At 35.7% G+C, this 19,186-nt stretch overlaps 1 protein-coding gene across 1 annotated transcript; it reads right to left on the bottom strand.

Annotated features, from left to right (window-relative positions):
• Positions 1-12,347: 12,347 nt before the first annotated feature.
• Positions 12,348-17,793, bottom strand: CETN3 (centrin 3). Its single transcript, XM_032214506.1, has 5 exons — positions 17,565-17,793; positions 16,202-16,334; positions 14,374-14,488; positions 13,668-13,859; positions 12,348-12,567 (listed from the first exon to the last, which is right to left on the bottom strand). Exons 1-5 carry the CDS (start codon positions 17,579-17,581, stop codon positions 12,524-12,526), a joined length of 501 nt encoding a protein of 166 aa, XP_032070397.1. The 5' UTR covers positions 17,582-17,793; the 3' UTR covers positions 12,348-12,523.
• Between the last annotated feature and the right edge of the window lie 1,393 nt (positions 17,794-19,186).

Here is a 19,186-nt window from a genome sequence, read left to right as displayed (position 1 = left end):
TAAACCATATATGACTTTCTACTGTCTTTAAGCCTGCAGAAATGTATGCTGACTTTTAAAGTCTATTTCCATTGCACAAATAGTTGCTAGATAACTATAGAGTATTAGAAGAAGTGTTAAATAAATCATAAATGCATCATTTATAATAAATGGAATCAAATGACACTTCCGTTATCCCTCTGTTCCAAATGGCTTTTTACAAATCTCATACTTGTTCTAAAGTCGTTATTATAAAGTGTATTTGGGATAAAAATGCAAAATATTTTCCTCTTTAAAGTTCATAAAAAGAAACAGCCAAAATTACATTTTATTTTTTCCCATTCCTCCCCAAAATATATACTATAGTTCATACCAGTTTATGCTTCAAAGACATTGCTCTTTTAGTAACTTTCCCAATATGTAGCATTATAATGATGTAACTTTGAATGCAGCAAATTATACGCCACACACTGTAACCAAATGCTCTTAAAATATACTCAAAGGATGCTAAATGTATCTTGTGCATTCTTTGCTAACTGTACAGTATTTAGTCACTGATATATGTCCTACCAAGTATTTAAAAATACTCAAGCAATTTAAGAGATGGCTGCAATTTCTTTTTACTCTTTGTTGTTGATGACCACAAAAACCAGTTGAAAGGTTCAGCGATGGTACCATTCAGGAAGTCAAAAGTGGGAGAGTGTGTCTTAGAAAGCCAGAACTTGTTTTGTTGTATATTGGCTGCCAAGAACATGTGGTACCAAGAAGCAGAATAAACTCATAGATAAAAGAGTTTATTACAACGTGTGCTTTTGCAATTTTAATGTAAACAAGCAAAAGAGCAAAATCTGGCAATCAGTTGAAGTATGAAAAAATATTTTTTTTCTGGGTTTATGGTGGTTAACTTCAACAAATTCATTAACAATATCAAGAGATATTTTAGAATATTCTGTGTAACAAATCTTACATGCATAGGAGTCATGGCATCCTAAATGTTATCCTGCTAAGATTGGGAGATCTTGCCAGTGAAAACAGGACACATAAGAGACTAAAAAAATAATAATGTACTAACCTGCGCAGTGATGTTAGCAATAATAATACCTTTTAATATACATAAATTGCTATACATATTGAGTTGTACATAAGCTTTTGTGTTCATCTACATTTTGCATGCTCAGTCCCCTGCTGCTTGTTTTGGTCCAATTCCTAATTTTTCATAATTGAAGAGATCCAACTGACATATGCAATTTCTTTGCCTAACATTCTTTCCAAAAAAAAATTTCTTTCATTCTGTCATTTTTTTTAACATACACCTTTGAAAGAACAGTTGAGCTTAAGTTAGAAAATAATTCCTTTATTACCCATGTAGAACAAAGACCTCAGTTAATATAGCCAGGTTCTATGAACTGTTTGTGATCAAACATAAATTTGCTTCAGGTGGATTGAGTCTGAGTACTGCTTGACGTTAATAAAATATTATATGTGTTTTGATATATTATTTTATAGTATGCTGCAGTACTGATGTACCCATTTTATTATTATTATTTAAAGTTGCTCTGGTGTAGGACTGTAACAAAAGGCAAGGTTTCATTTAATTTATCACCTAAAGAAACATGGATCATTGGGGATCAGTTCAGTACTGCTACTCTTCTGGAACCACTATGCCATTGGGACTCCTGGAGAAGGCATAAGCAGTGACATAATTCATCAGGAATATATCAAAAAGCTGAGATAAAATGAAGACATTTTCTTGGGTCAAGATGAATTTAACCAAAAGACATAGTGGCCTAGTGGTTAAATACTGGGCTTGTCAACTGGAAGGTTGGCAGATTAAGACCCAAGTACCATGTGACAGGTGAGCTCCCATTTTCGCCTTAGCTCCTGCCAATCTAGCAGTTTGAAAGCATGCAAATGCAAGTAGATAAATAGATACTACTTTAGTGTGAAGGTAACAGCATTCCATGTACCTCATGCTGGCTATATAGCCATGGAAGTCAGCGTTGGCTCCCTTGGCTAGGAAACAGACATGAGCACCACCTCCAAGAGTCAGACATGTCTAAACAAGGGGAAATCTTTATCTTAAAAAAAAATACAAAATATTTTACAATGCCCTGGATTTGGAATTTTTATTAGTTAGATCTATTTCGTCTGTTGATGGGGCACACATTTATTTGTTTGTTTTAGATTTATATTACACATTCTTCTTGGAACAGAAACCAGCATATGTAATTCCCCATTCTTACCCCAATAACAATAACCCTCTAGTGTAAGTTGGAGTAAAAGGTATTTGGTTGATTAAAAATCTGTCAGTGAGCTTGCTGGTCAAAGATCATCTTAAATCTGGCCTTCCCAAGGTTTAGTCCAACATCCAAACCATAGGTCCATGGTGGCCCAAGTGTGACTGAAGAATTTTTCATATTTGTGGTTGTAGAATTCAAAGGAGAATAGGTAATCATATTTTCTTAATTGTTGTAGTTGTTAGGTTTTCTAGCATTGCTTTTAATTATTGGAGCTATGGAAGCAAAGATAGACAATAAATTTCTTATTTGCACCAGATGAGTCACTGGGAACTTGTTTTGCATGAGTGCTACATGGGTTATTTGGGTGGGTGAAATAAGCAGAAGCATTGCTCATTGCCATCTGTGACAAACGGTTACCAGATTTTGTCTAATGTGAGCATATGTCCACAGTAAGCGTGTACAGTATAAGTAGAAATGCATTATAAGAGCTCACAAAAATAGCAAATTATATAGTTATGAACCTCTTCAGAACACTGTCTACATCTATGGATATGTATGCAAATGCATATGTTTCAGATCAAGAATTAAACTCTGAAAAAAATGTAAGAAGGAATGTTTTATGTTCTTAAGATAGCTGTAAGGAGTTTTTAAAGCAGAATAATATTGTTTAATAGTAACAGTGAAAACACCTCCAATCACTTTTATGTAGACTATTCAGTTCATCCGAGAAAGCCCAGTTGATAGAATATCACCCTAAGAGCGCTGTTAAGAGTTTAGATAATACATAAATTTATCTAGATTCTGGATAAATACATAACCTTAAATGAATGTTAAACAGTTTGTCACATTTATTTTAGGCACGTCCATTGAGTCTTCTTGCCCCAACATTAGGATGCTCGTATATCCATTCCCTGGTCACATGTCCACATGTCCCACCTGAACCTTAAGATGAGGCAGAAGCAGAAGCAAAATAAGTGCAGGCTTAATTGGTCATTCTTGTTTTAGAAGACCAGAGCATAGCATTACTCTCTCTTTTTTGAAATGACATTTGGATGAGTAGTCAATTGTACATGACAAGACGGAATCTCCCCCTCCCTGCTGTGAACTTCCCTGATCATTAAACACTGCATCAGAATTCTGCTCAAGAATATTTAGACTCATGTTTACAATGTCTTCTGCAGCTCTGCACTTTTAATTTTTTTCATTGAATCCAGTGATGTGCGGAGAGGTTTATGGCTGGTGAGGCACTGACACAGGGGTTTCACATTTTTTTATACTTGTGGACTTCAACTCCCAGAATTCCACAGCCAGGCATGCTCAGTTCTGATTTAAAGTGACAGCATTTGTTTTTCTCCTTTGCGAAAAAGGTTTCCTTCATTCTTTTTCTTCTCCCTCCCCCTTCTTCCTCCCTCTCCCTCCCCCCCTCTCAAACAGACACACGCACACAGAGAAGTTGAATCCCTCTCTCACTCACTCAATCTCAAACAAACACAAACACAAAAGTTTGATTGGATATATTTTCCAATGGCTTAAAAGCAGCTCCTCTGCCATACCCATTCCCCTGCTGCCTTCCGATCCGAGCCTTTGATTGCAGGTGGAGCCACGTTGCCTTTTCAAACTTGTAATCAGTGAAGCTGGGCTTATATACTTGTGTGTGTGTGTGTGTGTGTGTGTGTGTAAAGGCAACATAGCTCTGCATGCAATCAAACTACATTTGGGGAGGGATCTACACTTGAGGATGAAGTTTGAATTCCCCCCTCCCTCCAACCCACACACGTACCCTTTCCAGCTGTTTCAGAAAGGATTTCAACTCTGCTCTTGCCTGCCATCATGAAAAGAAAAACAAATGTAAAAGGAAAAAGGCAAGAGCTGAGATCAGGCTGAGCTAGTTGCTGCCAGAGTCACCGTGTGGATGACTCTGCTTAACTGTTTAAAAAACCCTCTAAAAAAGTGCCCTCTACAGGAGGCAGGAGAACGACGTGCCTCATTACGTCAGGAATTTTTCGGCTTTTAACCCTTGCTTAGCTCTGCTCGAGTGATCATAAAGTCAGACTAGATGAGGCACCTCGTTCTCCCGCCTCCTCCTGTAGAGGGCACTTGTTAAGAGGCTTTTTTAAACAGTTAAGCACTAAGCAGAGTCATCCACTGTGATTCTGGCAGCAACTAGCTCAGCCTTTTTCCTTTTACATTTTTTTTTCTTTTCATGATGACAGGGGTGAGGCTCTGCCTCCCCTGACTGCACGTCCCTGATTGAGTCAATGTTTCCTTAACATTGCATGGGTATCTGCAATGGCTTCAGTTGCAGTATGGATATTGCAGTATGGATAAGCCAATCAAATGACTTTATGAGCTGAGCAGTTCAAGGTGTTTCCAAAAGAATAACAAATGAATAAATACATTTTAGTAAGCAGTGTGTCAATTGGTGATGTCCTTGCAACAGAAGCTGATATTAACAAATGAGGAGTAATCAATTGCTAATCATGTTCCTTTTCAGATGCAAGTTAGATGTTGTGAAAACCACAACAAATTTGAGTGGCACAAAACACACTCTGTTTGGGTCATGTAGGGTGGACTGTGAAAGCACCAAAATTTAGGGCAAAGTAAGTTTTTTTCTTTTTCCAGCATTGTACAATAGTAGAACTTCTTGGCTGTCCAGTTTTGATATTAATATCATTATAATAAATTGTGTCAAAAAATCTCTGTTCTACCTCAGAACAATAAACCTTAATACTCCACACCTGGAGAGCATACATTCATTGATGAGATAAGTTTGTAAATATATATAATTGAATGATTCAAGGGCATTTTGAATCATGTTTAAAAAGGAAAGAAAGAACATCTCAACCCTATTTTAAAACCAAAACTAGGAGATTTTTCAAACCTCAAGTTTAAATATCAATTATAAACATCAAATGTAAAAAGAGATGCACTAAAAAAATATGGGAAAGGGTTGAATATCTTTATCTATGATCATGCTGACTATAATTAAATAAATATAGAATATAGAATTTATTTAAATTTCTCAACCTTGAAATATATGGATAAGGCTGAGAGGGCTGAAAGCCCTATGAAGCGGTATATAAGTCTAACTGCTATTGCTATTGCTATAATAACTTCCAGAATCCTGATATAGCAGTCCTTCTTATCATATTGTCTCAGGATAATGGAAATAGCGATCCAACATTATTGGAGCACAGAACTTTGTTAAAGGCTGATACAGTAGTCTGCCCTAAGATATTTCAAATATTTTTCAAGAAATTACAATTTTCTCTTCTGTATTCATGAATACAGAAGAGAAAAATGCAAATAGTTTATTTATGTAAACCAACCTAATATATTTGAACTTTTAATTTCAATTTCAAGAATTGTGCATTTAAATCCTTAATGTATTACTCATTCATTGACTACTATTTCTGATGATAGAGTTGATGATTGGAGTTAATTTTGTCTCTTCTGCTTCTTCACTTACCTGTAGCATCATCAACAACAAAAACAATTAAGCTTTGGTTAAGCTTTGTGCAGCACCATTTGGACTTTGTCTACTTTATAACATCTAAATAGTATTGGATCTGTCTCGGATTTACTTGGAAAAACCTTTAGGAATGTCCAGGCCTATAGACTAGAATCAGGGGGCTCCAACCTTGGCAACTTTAAGACTTGTGGACTTCTGGCTGAGGAATTCTGGGAATTGAAGTCCACAAATCTTAAAGTTGCCAAGGTTGGAGTCTCCTGGGCTAGATCTCATTTCTCTGCCTTGGCAATTTTATAGTGTGTGGACTGCCTGGGAAATTCTAAGACACATATTCTCACACATATGTTCACACATATTAAATTTGCCACTGCAAACACTGGATTAGACTATGAAGTATCTCATTTTTTATATGTGTCACAGTCACAACACGTGGAGTGGGATTTAGAGATTTTCAGCTTCCGTGGCTTTGTTTTTTTTATTCTGCCCCACACCTATAGATGCCTATGGGTGTACATCTCCTAGAATCCACAGGCAACCTGGCCAGACTTGAAAGGACTTTCTGAGAATTGCCATCTCCACACATTTGAGTAGAAGCAGGGTGTGGAAGGCCTGACAAAATGCCACAACGGGGAGAAAGATGTAGTCATCCCACTTCAACTTTTATTGTAATATAAATAAGGATTTATTATAATGTAAATCACAAAGCAATTTTATCTTGACAGATATTATATATTGTTAAAAAAAATCTTGATGAATTTAGCAATGCATTTGCTTTTTCTTTGCAACTGCTGTGCAAATTGGACTTTAGCCCAGAAAAAAAAAGATAGCAGCCTGCTTGGTTTACCAGGAATAGCTTAAATCTCTCTCTTCCCCCACATCTTTTAAGAGATCAGAAATGATAAAATACAAGTAGGAAGGATACAGTGCCTGAACTCTGCCCTCCCACTAACTGGGAGTAATGAGACCTTTTATATACAAAAATGGTTTCTTTAAAAAAAAATATTAGATTAAAGGAGAAAACATGCAAAGGGAATACAATAGGTATAAAGGAAATAAAAAATAAAACAAATATGCGGATAACAAAGGATCTAAAACACGGCTGTCAAACTCCCAGCTCATAGCCCAGATGCGTCATGTGCTGACTACACCCATGCCTGATTTAATGAAGGGGGAAGTCCTGATATGTCATGTGATGCCGCCATGACAATGTAAGTTTGACACACTTGATCTAAAATATCATATGGACTACTAATATCTAGAGTATATTGTACACAAGATTCATAATGTAAGATGTCTATCTGCATACAGAAGAGATCCAGAATGCTATGAATATGTTACTTAATATATTAAGTATTGTGAACTAAAAATGAAGCTAAAACTGGCAAGTTTCCTGCATACAACTTCTTACCCAACCCAAAACATAGGAATGTTATGGGTAGTCCTTGACTTATGACCACAATTGAGTCTAACACTTCTGTTGCCTAGCAAGCCAGTCAGTTTTGCCCCATTTTATGATCTTTCTTGCCACATTTGTTAAGTGAATCACTGTAGTTGTTAAGTTAGTAACATGGCTATTAAGTGAATCTACCTTCCCCATTTACTTTGCTTGTCAGAAGATTGCAAATCTGATCACATGACCCTGGACCCTACACTGTCATAAAAACACACTGTGTGCTCTGAATTTTGATCACATGACTACGGGGATGCTACAATGATCGTAAGTATGAGAAACAGTCGTAAAGTCACTTTTTTCAATGCTGTTTGTAACTTTGTAACTTTGAACAGTCACTAAATGAATGGAAACACAGAATCAACTTTTTAAAATAACTTTGCACCAGTGTTAGTTGATTGTTTTGGCTTACTAACTTGAGTGTGTGTATATGATTAGTATGTATGTTATGGCATAGCAAGAGAGAAAGACTAGACTTGAATATATTAAATCTTTGCTTTTTGCTTGCAGTACTGCAGAGAAGCTTAAGAGTACTTAAAAATTTAGAAGTCTAGAAATTAATTAAAGGTTATTATGGTGGAAAACTGCATCTTTTAAGGTGTCAATGCATTGACAGAGTTAAAGGACCATACTATAAAATATGTCAAATTGGTGCAATTATTGCTTCTTCAAATCCACTTTACAACAGCAATAGGTCCCCCTAGTGGATAAAAATTAAAATAGTTGCTGTCCTACTTCTACATTTATCTTCGCCAAAACCTTGATTCTTGTATTCAAAATTCTCTCCTACTCACAAACTGAACGCATCAGGAGATTTAATTAAGCTTTCTGTGTCATTTTAATAATATAAGGCATGACATGCTATTTCTTTGGTGCAGAATTGCCTCATTAAGTGATCATGTCACAAAACCCTCCAGTCCTCAAATATGAAATCTATGTTCTATGTATTTCATAACAGAGCAAAATATTCAATCCATCACAATCATTTTGCCATTGATAGGCATCAAGATCACCAAATAGTATAATATAGTTTAAAATAAAATTAAGGCAATGACTACATATAAAAGCACTTGTTCATGTTATAATGGAATTAATATGTGTATTTATGCTAAATATGAATTCTGACATGACTGTGCCTGAAAAAAGAAAGAAGCCACTTTCTTTAATTTTGTAATGACCTTGCCTCACAAATTTCTGGATCTGAAGCATATACACAATTACTTTACCATTTTTATTATTATTCACATATATTCAGTGGTGGGATTCAAATAATTTAACAACCAGTTCTCTGCCCTAATGATTTCTTCCAGCGACCAGTTCATCAAACTGCTCAGAAAGTTAATGACTGGTTCTCCCGAAGTGGTGCAAACTGGCTGAATCTCACCACTGCATATATACAAAAGATATATACTGACGTAGCAAGCATATGTTGCTTTCCTTTGAGAAGTACTTTCCAGAGATGATCAAACAATTACTAAGGCTTGCTTCCACTACCAGGGTGCTAAAATTTAGGGAACATTGCTCAGTTGTCATATCTAGAATACCAAAGACCAGGGGAAATGTGTATTTAAAGCTAGGCTAATTTCCTGCATCATTTGGTCTCATTTCTAAGCCCTTTGCATGTGAGAAGGGAGGGAGGGAGGGAGGGAGGGAGGGAGGGAGGAAGGAAGGAAGGAAGGAAGGAAGGAAGGAAGGAAGGAAGGAAGGAAGGAAGGAAGGAAGGAAGGAAGGAAGGAAGGAAGGAAGGACATTGTCTATTTCGGTTCAGTCTCTGCCCATCTTTGACTTTATCATTGCCTAAATGTCCCTTGTCCACTTCTTCAATATTTTACATCCAAAAACTGTGGTTAGTAGGAAATAAATAAATCTGCCCTTAAAATAAACAAATTTTGACATAAACAGAAATTGTGAATTTTGTGAACTAAGAATAACATCTGAGTGAAAAAGCTAGGGATAAATGAAAACAAGGCAAAGGCATTGCTTATTTGAATACAAGTCAATCTTTCAGCCAATATTCCATGTTCAAGAATGTAGCATGCCTCAAACATAATTAAACATAATAATCATGAAAGTAGGTATCATGTACCACACAATTCAGTCTAAATCTGTTTAACATTTTCTACATACTGCAATTTACCAAAGGATCCTGTCTCGGCCAGAGAATTCAGATTTTTAGTAAAATGTTACTCCTTGCTTATCCTTTGCAACCTTTCTTTTAATATATACTGTACTTTAATATGTTCTTCTATATTGTTGAGAAACAAACAAAACTAAATTCATTTTCAAGATAAAATAGGTAACAGAGCATTTTGTCCTGCATCTCAAATTTGAAGAGAGCTCAGATTTAGGATAAAAGGAAATCTGACTGTTAAATCTGTCTCCTGCTTGATCATGAGAACCTTGTATTTAAATACCCTATTTTAAAATATATCAATTATACCCCACATTCCTTAGGAGTGTTTTCTATTGTTTTCATAAGTCATTATTTTTAAATTTTACTCTGTCTAGTAGTCTCAAAATTCAACACACATACACACATCCAGATTTAAATCAAGAGATAGTTTGAAATCTTTGGCTTTCAGTTTTAGATAGCTTTACAGAACAGTCTCAGATTAGGTAATAAAACAAATATGTAAAGTCATGATCTGGTATATCGGTAACACAGATCAGAATAAATATTTCACAGAAAACATATATAGTAAATTGTAAGTGGCATTAAATAGTACGTTCTGTCCTGATATATCATTTTAGTAGTTCATAACAAAAATATAATTAACATGTTAGTGTACAGAATTTGGTTTTGTTCAGCATCTTAAACACCATATCATACAAAGGACTTTTTTTAATCTTTGAATCTCTCTCTCTCTCTCTCTCTCTCTCTCTCTCTCTCTCTCTCTCTCTCTCTCTCTCTCTCTCTGTGTGTGTGTGTGTGTGTGTGTGTGTGTGTAAGTAGTCTTTGACTTATTGTCTGCCAGACCCTGTTCAGAATTACAGCAGCACTGAATGGACTTTTGACTTGTACCCAAAGTTATGGCTACTCCAGTGGCCCTACAATCACATAAACCAAATTCAGATGCTTTGCAATCTCCCTATCCTTATGATCAACCACAGGGATACTACAGCGCCACTCTGTCTACACCCCCCCGCATCTTATTTCACTGGGTCCCACAGGCCTTCAGCCTGCTTCCTATCCTGCTGGGTCCCACCACCTCGTCCTTCCCATCATGGCATGGTAAACATACCTTTTCTATAGATTGCCTTTGGGAAGGAATAGCAATAGCAATAGCACTTTGCCTTATATACCACTTTATAGTGCTTTACAGCTCTCTCTAAGCAGTTTATAGAGTCAGAATATTGCCCCCAACAATCTGGGTCCTGATTTTACCAATCTTGGAAGGATGAGTCAAGCTTGAGCCAGTAAGAATCGAACTGCTGGCAGTCGGCAGAATTAGCCTGTAATACTGCATTATAACCACTGCGCCACCATGGCCAATCCAATCCACCTTCCTATTCAGAGGCCACATTGTGCCTTCCCAGAAGTTGGCATCATTTTGGAAATGGCTACAATTCTCAAATCTGAGAATTATGGCAGCTCCCAAAATGGTGTCCATTTCCAGGACAGTACCATATTGTAAAGGAAGGTCATGGGACAGATCGGATGGTTATTTTTCCTTAAGGTGATTGGAGGGTTGAGGGGATCTTAGAGATTCCCTCAACACATCAAATGGTAAAAGAGAAAGTAAAAAAGATATTCCTGAAAATCACAGGTTACCTTTTGAAAGCAGAACCAGCTGATCTGACCCATGGCCGTTGTGTAGGATGACATGGTGCTATCCCAGTGGCCAGAAAGAGATGGACTAAAACACAGCACTGAGGCATTAATCAAAGCAGCACAAGAACAGGCATGAAGCACCAGATCCATAGAAGCAAGATCCATATACAGGATCCAAGGTACAGACTGTGCAGAGGCCTCAGAGATAGTCCAACTTAGTAGCAGGAAAAATCCATTAAAATTATGACTAAAAACCTAGGTAGAAAGATATGCATTCTCATTATTAAGAGATTGTACAGAAATATAGACATTTCTGTATTTTTCTAGAACACTAGATCCTTTCTTCAAATTTATTTCAAAATGGCTATAGAAATGGACAACTGCATTCATAAAAAACCACTGCATTAATTAATAAATGTTAGGATTAACATTAAGATTATACATTTTTGTATGATTAGAATTAGTTTATTTTTATATTCCCCCCCCCCAATAATTCAAGGAATTATTTTACCTTAATTTTATCCTGCTGCTGCTCATGAAAACTGTTGCCATATACCCAGGATGGCGAACCTAAAGCCATTTGTCAGGGCACATGAAGCCTTTTTGAAAGCCATTTTTCGCCCTCCCCAGGCTCCAGAGGCTTTATAGGAGGCCTGGGGAGGGCAAAAAGAGCCCCCCCCCCCGAGGCCCTCCTGAAGGTCCCTGAGCCTCCAGAGTGCAAAAAAAACAGCCCTATTGGCAAACCAGAAGGGTCATTTTTTGCCCTCCAGAGGCTTCAGGTAAGCCTCCTGAAGGTCCCTGAAGACTCTGGAGGGCGGGGGAGGTTGTTTGTGCCCTCCCCAGGCTCCTATAAAGCCTCTGGAGCCTGGGGAGAGCGAAAAAAGCATGCAAAAAATGGAGGGGTCGCACCTCTCATGCATGCATGTGCACTGGGGGGGTCGCATATTGCATTATGGGTGCAGCACGCTCACGCACAACCCCCCTGCGCTCCCCCCTTACGGCACGTGAGCCAAAAAAGGTTTGCTATTGCTGCCCTATACCTTTTTCTTCCTTTTAAAATTCACAAATACTATTGTATCAATAGCTACACAATTGTAATGAAAATGAAATGAATGTAACGAAATCCACAATTCCACAACTAATACTTGATTTCGAGAGAACCAGTATATGGTTAAAGTGCTGGACTAGTAGCACGTAATCCCAAATTCTAGTTTCCCCTTAGGTACGAAGGTCAGTTGGGACCAGACTCTAGATTAAACACTCCAACAAAGTTTACAGAATATAAAAAGAAGGCTTTATTAAAATGGGTGTCTGTTAAACTTTTATATAAAACTTAAGGCCACAGCTAATGCTAAAATAATGTCAAAAATTTTATGATTTAATTTAAACATTTTATACAAAGCTATTTTACAAATGAGTACTCAAACAAACATGCTTATTCTAAAATTTAATGATATAAAATAGTAACCTCTCAATACATATACTTTATATTTATTTTGGTCCTTTAACATTTTTTTTCATGGCTCCTGTTATAGATATTAATTGAAATAGAAATGTTGCAGTTCTGAAAACGATCCTTCCTTTTTGTATCAAGTTCGTTTCTTGAAATATTAAACATCACCAGTCATAATAGCAATAAACTCCTCCTGATTGACTGTTAAAAAGAAAAAAAATACATATGTACCACATTCTTATTCAAAAAAAATTCACTCAAATTAGCATCTTAAACTTATTTCATTCAGGAAAGAAGTAACAATTTAATTTCAACTGGAAATTTTGCAGTGCATCCTTCTAATGGATGGACAGTATTTAATAGTAGAGGGAATCAATTAGTATTAAGAAATTAAAATAACATAACCATCCTAAGCACCCCAAATTACTCAGAGACAAGTAATTGGTTTTTATTTTTAATAAAAATTATTATGCTATATAATTACACCCATAAGTAATTACCATTAAAGATAGTCCTCGATTTACAACCATTCATTTAGTGACTGTTCAAAATTACAACGCAACTGAAAAATATGTCTTATGACTGTTCTTCACACTTACAACCATGCATCATCCCCATGGTCACATGATCAAAATTCAGATACTTGGCAACTGATAAGTGTCCTGGGTCATGGAATCCTCTTTTGCAACCTTCTCACAAGCAAAGTCAATGGAGAAACCAGATTCATTAAACAACTGTGTTACTAACTTAATAACTGCAGTGAGTCACTTAACTGGGGCAAGAAAGGTCATAATACAGGGGGAAACTCATGTAATAATTGTCTCACTTAGCAACAGAAATGTTGGGTTCAATTGTGGTTGTAAGTCTAGGATTACCTATACAAGCAATTGCTTTAGGTTTTAGGCTTAGACATAATTTTGTTGGCATTTATGCTTTGTTGATGTTATGCTAACACCATAACTTTTAAATTGAGAAGTAAATTTCATGCTTATTTTTCAGTTATTTATACTGTAGCAGGTTAATTCCAGTATATTTACTCATTCTACACAAAAGAAGAAAAACAATGGACATGCTATTGCCATCAACATATGCCAAGGAAATTTTCATTTTGAATAGGAAGAAACTACTGCTGTAGAATGTTTTTCTAAATACATTGGAAGCTTGTAGGATTTTTATTTTTTGAATATTAAATTATTTCTATAGGTCTCATCATGAAAATATTTCAAAGACAGAAAACTGAGTGAACAATTTTTTTGCTTCTCTGATCCAAAATTAGAATTATATACATATTCAGAACTTACTTTCTCCATCACCATCCTTATCAAATTCTTCAATCATTGCCCGAAGTTCTTCATCAGACATGTTTTCCCCGAGTTCTCTAGCTACACGACGCAGATTTCTTAAGCTTATTTTACCTGAATCATCATCATCAAACAATTTAAATGCTTTGAGTATCTCCTCATGTGGGTCTCTTTCAAGTATCCAGTCTGTCACTAAAATGGAAAAAATAAAATGTTACATCTTATACAAAAACATCTTTTACTGTTAGAATTGTATTCTCCACAGAAATAATTTTATTTTTGTTTCATACATCAACTTTATGACTTAATTTAAAAGATGCATTTTTACCATCAACCAAAATCAATCTGTACTTGCACGCACATTGGTTTAGTCTCTAGTAAAAGCAGTAAAATAAATCTATGATTCTTATTACAAGCTATAACATGATGAGAAGTTATATTAAGAACAACTATAAAATATTTTATAATAAAATATTTTATAATATAAGGTGTGAGTTACATTTTTCCCATAAGTTAAGTAAAATAATAGAAAATATATTCTGCATTTTGAAATCCTGATGGTTTGTTTTCTCCTGCCTCTCCCCTAATATATTAAAAAAAGTCTTTGTCAATAGATTAATATTTTAATATCTATTAAAATATTTATAAACTTTGATTACCAATTATTGCTTTCTTATCAGTAATTTGCTTAAATTCCATCACCTACCAACTTCATTAAAATCAGCAAAGGAGATTTTCCCACTTCCTTCCCGATCATAATCTTTAAGTATCTTTAATACATCTGCCTTTTTCACATCAAAACCTAAGGCTCTCATTGCCACCTTCAGGGAAAAGACAGAAATACAACATTTCAATTTGGCACATAATAACTTATCTTTGTAAATTAAACTTAGGTAAGAGGTATTATAGTGAATAGAAAAACCAGAAAAATTTGGGAGAAAAACCATTACTTCATTATTTTCCAGGGACACAACTATTTATGTTCTAAGTGAAGTTCTTTTCACTTGGGTATCAATAACAAATTAAATGTGACAAATAATTTAACTGATTAAATACATTTTCCAAATTTGTCACTTTATTTGATTATGTAAGTAATTGATCAGTTCCAGACGACTAGCAGGGCAAATGTTCTACTCTGAGGAATTTAGCACTTCTGAATTCAGGGATAGAAGAAACCTAAGTAGTCTTTCTTCTTTCATTTCTTCGGATCTGGAGTAAGTCTAAAGTGGGGAGGGTGGGAGGAAACCATGATAGCATTTCCTTCCAACAGGACATCATATTACTTACTGCAACAATTAAGTAAAAGCTATTCATATATCTTAATTAGCTCTCATTTAGATTACTACAATATTTACAGTACACCCTGTCAACACTGATATATCCGGAGTCCTTCGGGATTGGGCGGCCTATAAATAAAATTAAACTTACATATCCCAGATGTGTGGTCCTCAATCCCCTAAATTTTAAGTAATAATCAAGGTGGATAGAAATTCTAGATTGGTCCTTATATTAGGAAATGGCCATGTTGGAAAGCACTGCTTTCTATAATTCTGCCTTTTGAAAAATGTCTACAATGTCAGCTAATAATGCAAGATTGCAATTATTCTTCTGAAAAACATTTGATGAAATTAACTAAAAAAACCAATGTCCTCCAATATGAACCAATTCAATCTTAGGCTATAACCTGATCAGTTACATAGGAATAAACCATGCTGAAGTCAGAAAGCCATATTTAGTAGCAAATTTATTTAATTTTATATTTCATGTAGATTTGAATCTCAATTTAATTTGTGAGAAAGATGACGATACAAGTAAGGTGACTCAATATTGGTCCATATAATAGGAAACTGTTTCTTTCTAGGGTTTTCTTCAATTTTAATTTTTTTGACTGAAGTAGTATAGAATTGAAATTTGAGTCTGCTCTAGACCTGCCCCTCCTTCTCCTAAGACCTTTACTGAATTGTGACAGTTGACAAAGCCTTTAGTGTTTTACTTTTTGCCTCTATAAGATATTCTATGGCTTTAAGACTTTATTGTAAATATTGTTCTTGGGCATCTTTTCCTATCTATACTTCAAAAACTCTCCTATTTGTGACCTTTAATTGGGTGATGGGGAAAAGCATTTTGAACCAAAATACCACAGGTGGACCAACTTATAGAATGTGTCCAAAATCCAGTGATAAAACATTTCTTGTGGTCAACTCTTGATGTTTGACTGAGTTATTCAGTTCAATATGGAGCACTTTCAAGGCAACTCTTAGATACATCTCTCCCTGAATTTTTAAGAACATATTAAAAACATTACAAGCTCTGACATAGTTGAAGATATTGAGGAAATACCTCTAAAATGATCACCCAAGAAATCACAAGTTGTCTAATATGATATCCTAACAGCTCCACTTGCATTCTTGCCATTCCTAAATTAACTCGCAATTAACTATCTTTTGTAGGTGCAATATTGCATATTTCAATAAGCCCAGTAATCCAAACTATTTCAAAACAAAGTATTAAACTTTTAACAGAAAATGAATTGCCTTTAGCTCATGATAATCTATTGCATTATCTTTATCAGTGTCGAATAGTTCAAAAGCATCTTTAATTTCTTGCTTCTGTACTTCAGTTAATTCTCTTCTCTTTTTTCTTTTGGTTTTTTCAGAAAATTCAGCTCTAAAAAAAGAAAGAAAAATGTGTAGCCATTATACAAAAAAAAATCATTTGTCTTAATTATCAATTATCAAACAGTGTGTAGATCTAGAACCCATCTAAGTAGATGGATTTTATGGGTTTTTTGATAAATAAGCAAATGTCACTTCTCATGAGATCTGATTTTATATAATATCTAGTCATAAAATTCATATTTATTATATAAATATCCTTCACCTGAATTATAAACTGTACATATACTCCAAACTCTGAACTCCAGACTCTTAACCTTTCTGATTCACATTTATTTTGTATCTTTTGCATACATTATTTGCATCCCAATCCTCACTTGCCCTACTACTATGTATGGGCACTACTAACTGCATTACTACTGTAACATGATGCATGGGAAGTTACCTATAATATAGTGATTATGCTAGTGAGTTTCCTACTTTTTTAATAACTATAAATATCCATTCTCCATCAACATTCAGTACTAAAAAAATCTTTTTTGCTAAACCTGTGGATAAACTGCTAATTCTGATGAGATCCAGAACTCGTCATATTTAATTCATCCCATTCCCCAAATCTATGTCTAATTACATCACTTGCCACATGATTGGTTCTGTTTAAGATTTTCCCAGACACTTCTTTTAAAACTATTTTTTAAATTTTTCAATTATAACTACCAGCAGTTATAAAGCTGAGGTGTTTTAATGCAAATTACTACTTTAAAGCCATCAATACCGTAAATTGATTTTTAAAAACGAGGGGGTGAAATAAAAGGAATTGCAAAATCTGATGGGGAATCATTCTAAGGTGAAGATTCCTCTGACTTGTGATAAAGAAACAGCACATACATTTTTTTTAGCGGAAGCATGGAAACGGTTTACATGGCCTTAAGGAATTTGCTTCTCATTTTCCTTCCTAATCTACAGCTTCCGTATTTATTTCCCCATCTCCGTACTAACCAAGTCCGCTTAGATTCTCTTTCGAGATTCTGAATCAATTCAGAATAAAGGCAGAAATCATTAATCCTGCAATGGGGGGGGGGGGAGAAAATGTGCAGGAAAAACCTCAATACAATAAACACGTGGGAGAAGCGCTCCGCTCAGCTTGTTCCCGCAACTATCGCGCGCTACAGCAGATATCGCGACAAGCGTCGCACGCGAGGGGAGAACGTTACGTTACCATAGCAACAAGAAGCGAATCGTTGTTTGCGCTCTCCCCTCCTTCCGAACGTTTTGTACCCACCTCGTTACCAAATTCATTGTCCCGGTCTCCCACCCCTTGAACCGGACACCAGGCGGGGGGAAAGAGACGCAATTATCTTGTAATTATGGTCAACTAAACCCGAAATTCAGACTCGACAACAGCCTTATCTCAAAAGCGGGACGTAAACCCAAGTCTCTCCGCCAACAATGCCGCTTCCCTCTTCAGATTTCAGCTACGATTGGACGTTACAACGCCTCTTTGTGTGGAGCCCAAAGCGATTGGCTAAGACGCCCGTCAATCAAGCTTCGGGCCTCCCTCCTTGTCTACTATTAGGTTGGAAAAGCGCCAGAAACTACCCAGAAAGCACTGCGAATGCAACGTCATAGTGGGAGTAAGATAAGGAATGCAAGGGGTGTGAGCAATGGTGACGTAGAGGATCCGCCTCTCCAAATTTGAACGGTTGGAGTTCCTGGAGTCGCTTTCCTATGGACTCTCGTTAAGTAAAGTGCCTGATTTAGTTTGTTAGCGTCTCTTTCCGTCTTCAGTTTACATTTAGCAATCGAAGAAACATGCCTGTTTGGGGCATACTGTATATGCTGTGGCTGGAGTGGGTGGTGCGGGGTTATGCTTGTCATACAGCAAGATAAGTATGTCTTGAAAATATTTGGAATTCTGAAAGTCAATAGAAAATAAATGGAAGTGGACAATAAAATTGATGCAACTGAGCTCAGTGTAAATTACAAATTAGGTGACTTGCACCAGGGATTAGATTCTAAAAGCAATTGGACAATTATGTTAAACACATGCACACTTCTATTACGCAACTATAAAAATGCATTTTATATTGCCTTCGTTTATTTTACAAGACCATGTTCCAAACTTTCCCTTTGTATAGATTAGAAGATTATTATCATTAGGTTTTAAGGATTCACTGGGCACCAAGAATCACATGACACATTTTATGCAAACCTTGCAAATCAGTGTTGTTTACAGGATTTGATACCAAGCAAAATACCACTTGGCATTTGCTACTATTTTATCTTCATTTTTTTTCTTTTGAGTTTTCTTTTTAATCTTTTTTGTGTTTATCTTTTAAACTTTGTACTTTTTTAAAAAAAAATCAGTAATACTAACTATATCAATCAAATATTTTCTATCTTCCTGTATGATTCAGGCATGCAGAGAACACATAGTTCTTGATTTACCGGGAAAATCCTTTATCATCATCAATTAAAACAAAAGTATGCAATGATTTGTACTTCCTAATCAACTACATTAGGAAGGATAATACAAAATATGAGAAAGGAACAAACTATAAAAACTGCTTTGGGGTCATGAGATTTGCTGGAGCAGAGATACCATATTAAGGATTTTTTATGGTTATACCAACATGTTGCTGTCACATTCCCAGCCCACTACTCAGGCAGCCCATGATAGCCCTTCCACTTGGAAAGTGGTATTTTCTTTCTCCCAATTGTCATAATGGATGATCTAAAATGTCCTGGCAATGAGTATGGGCATATATAGATATAAATAGTCCTCGCTAAATTCCAATTGAACTGATAAATCTGATGTAGTAGACAGCATCTTCACATAGTTACGGAGCAATGGGCATCCATGGTCATTTGACTTTGGTTATGAGGAATGAGATACTCCATTAT

This window comes from Thamnophis elegans, chromosome 3 (genome assembly GCF_009769535.1).
Source record: "Thamnophis elegans isolate rThaEle1 chromosome 3, rThaEle1.pri, whole genome shotgun sequence".
Classification (NCBI taxonomy): domain Eukaryota; kingdom Metazoa; phylum Chordata; class Lepidosauria; order Squamata; family Colubridae; genus Thamnophis; species Thamnophis elegans.
The sequence above is the reverse complement of the archived record's forward strand: the minus strand, read 5'-3'. Positions and strand labels throughout refer to the sequence as shown.

What these genes read in the sequence shown, in the direction of transcription:
- CETN3 (XM_032214506.1), bottom strand. An exon ending in TAGATTATCATGAGCTAAAG is followed by an intron (nt 14,489 to 16,201) that starts GCAATTCATTTT and finishes TTTTCCCTGAAG; the next exon opens with GTGGCAATGAGAGCCTTAGG. An exon ending in TGCTGATTTTAATGAAGTTG is followed by an intron (nt 13,860 to 14,373) that starts GTAGGTGATGGA and finishes TTTCCATTTTAG; the next exon opens with TGACAGACTGGATACTTGAA.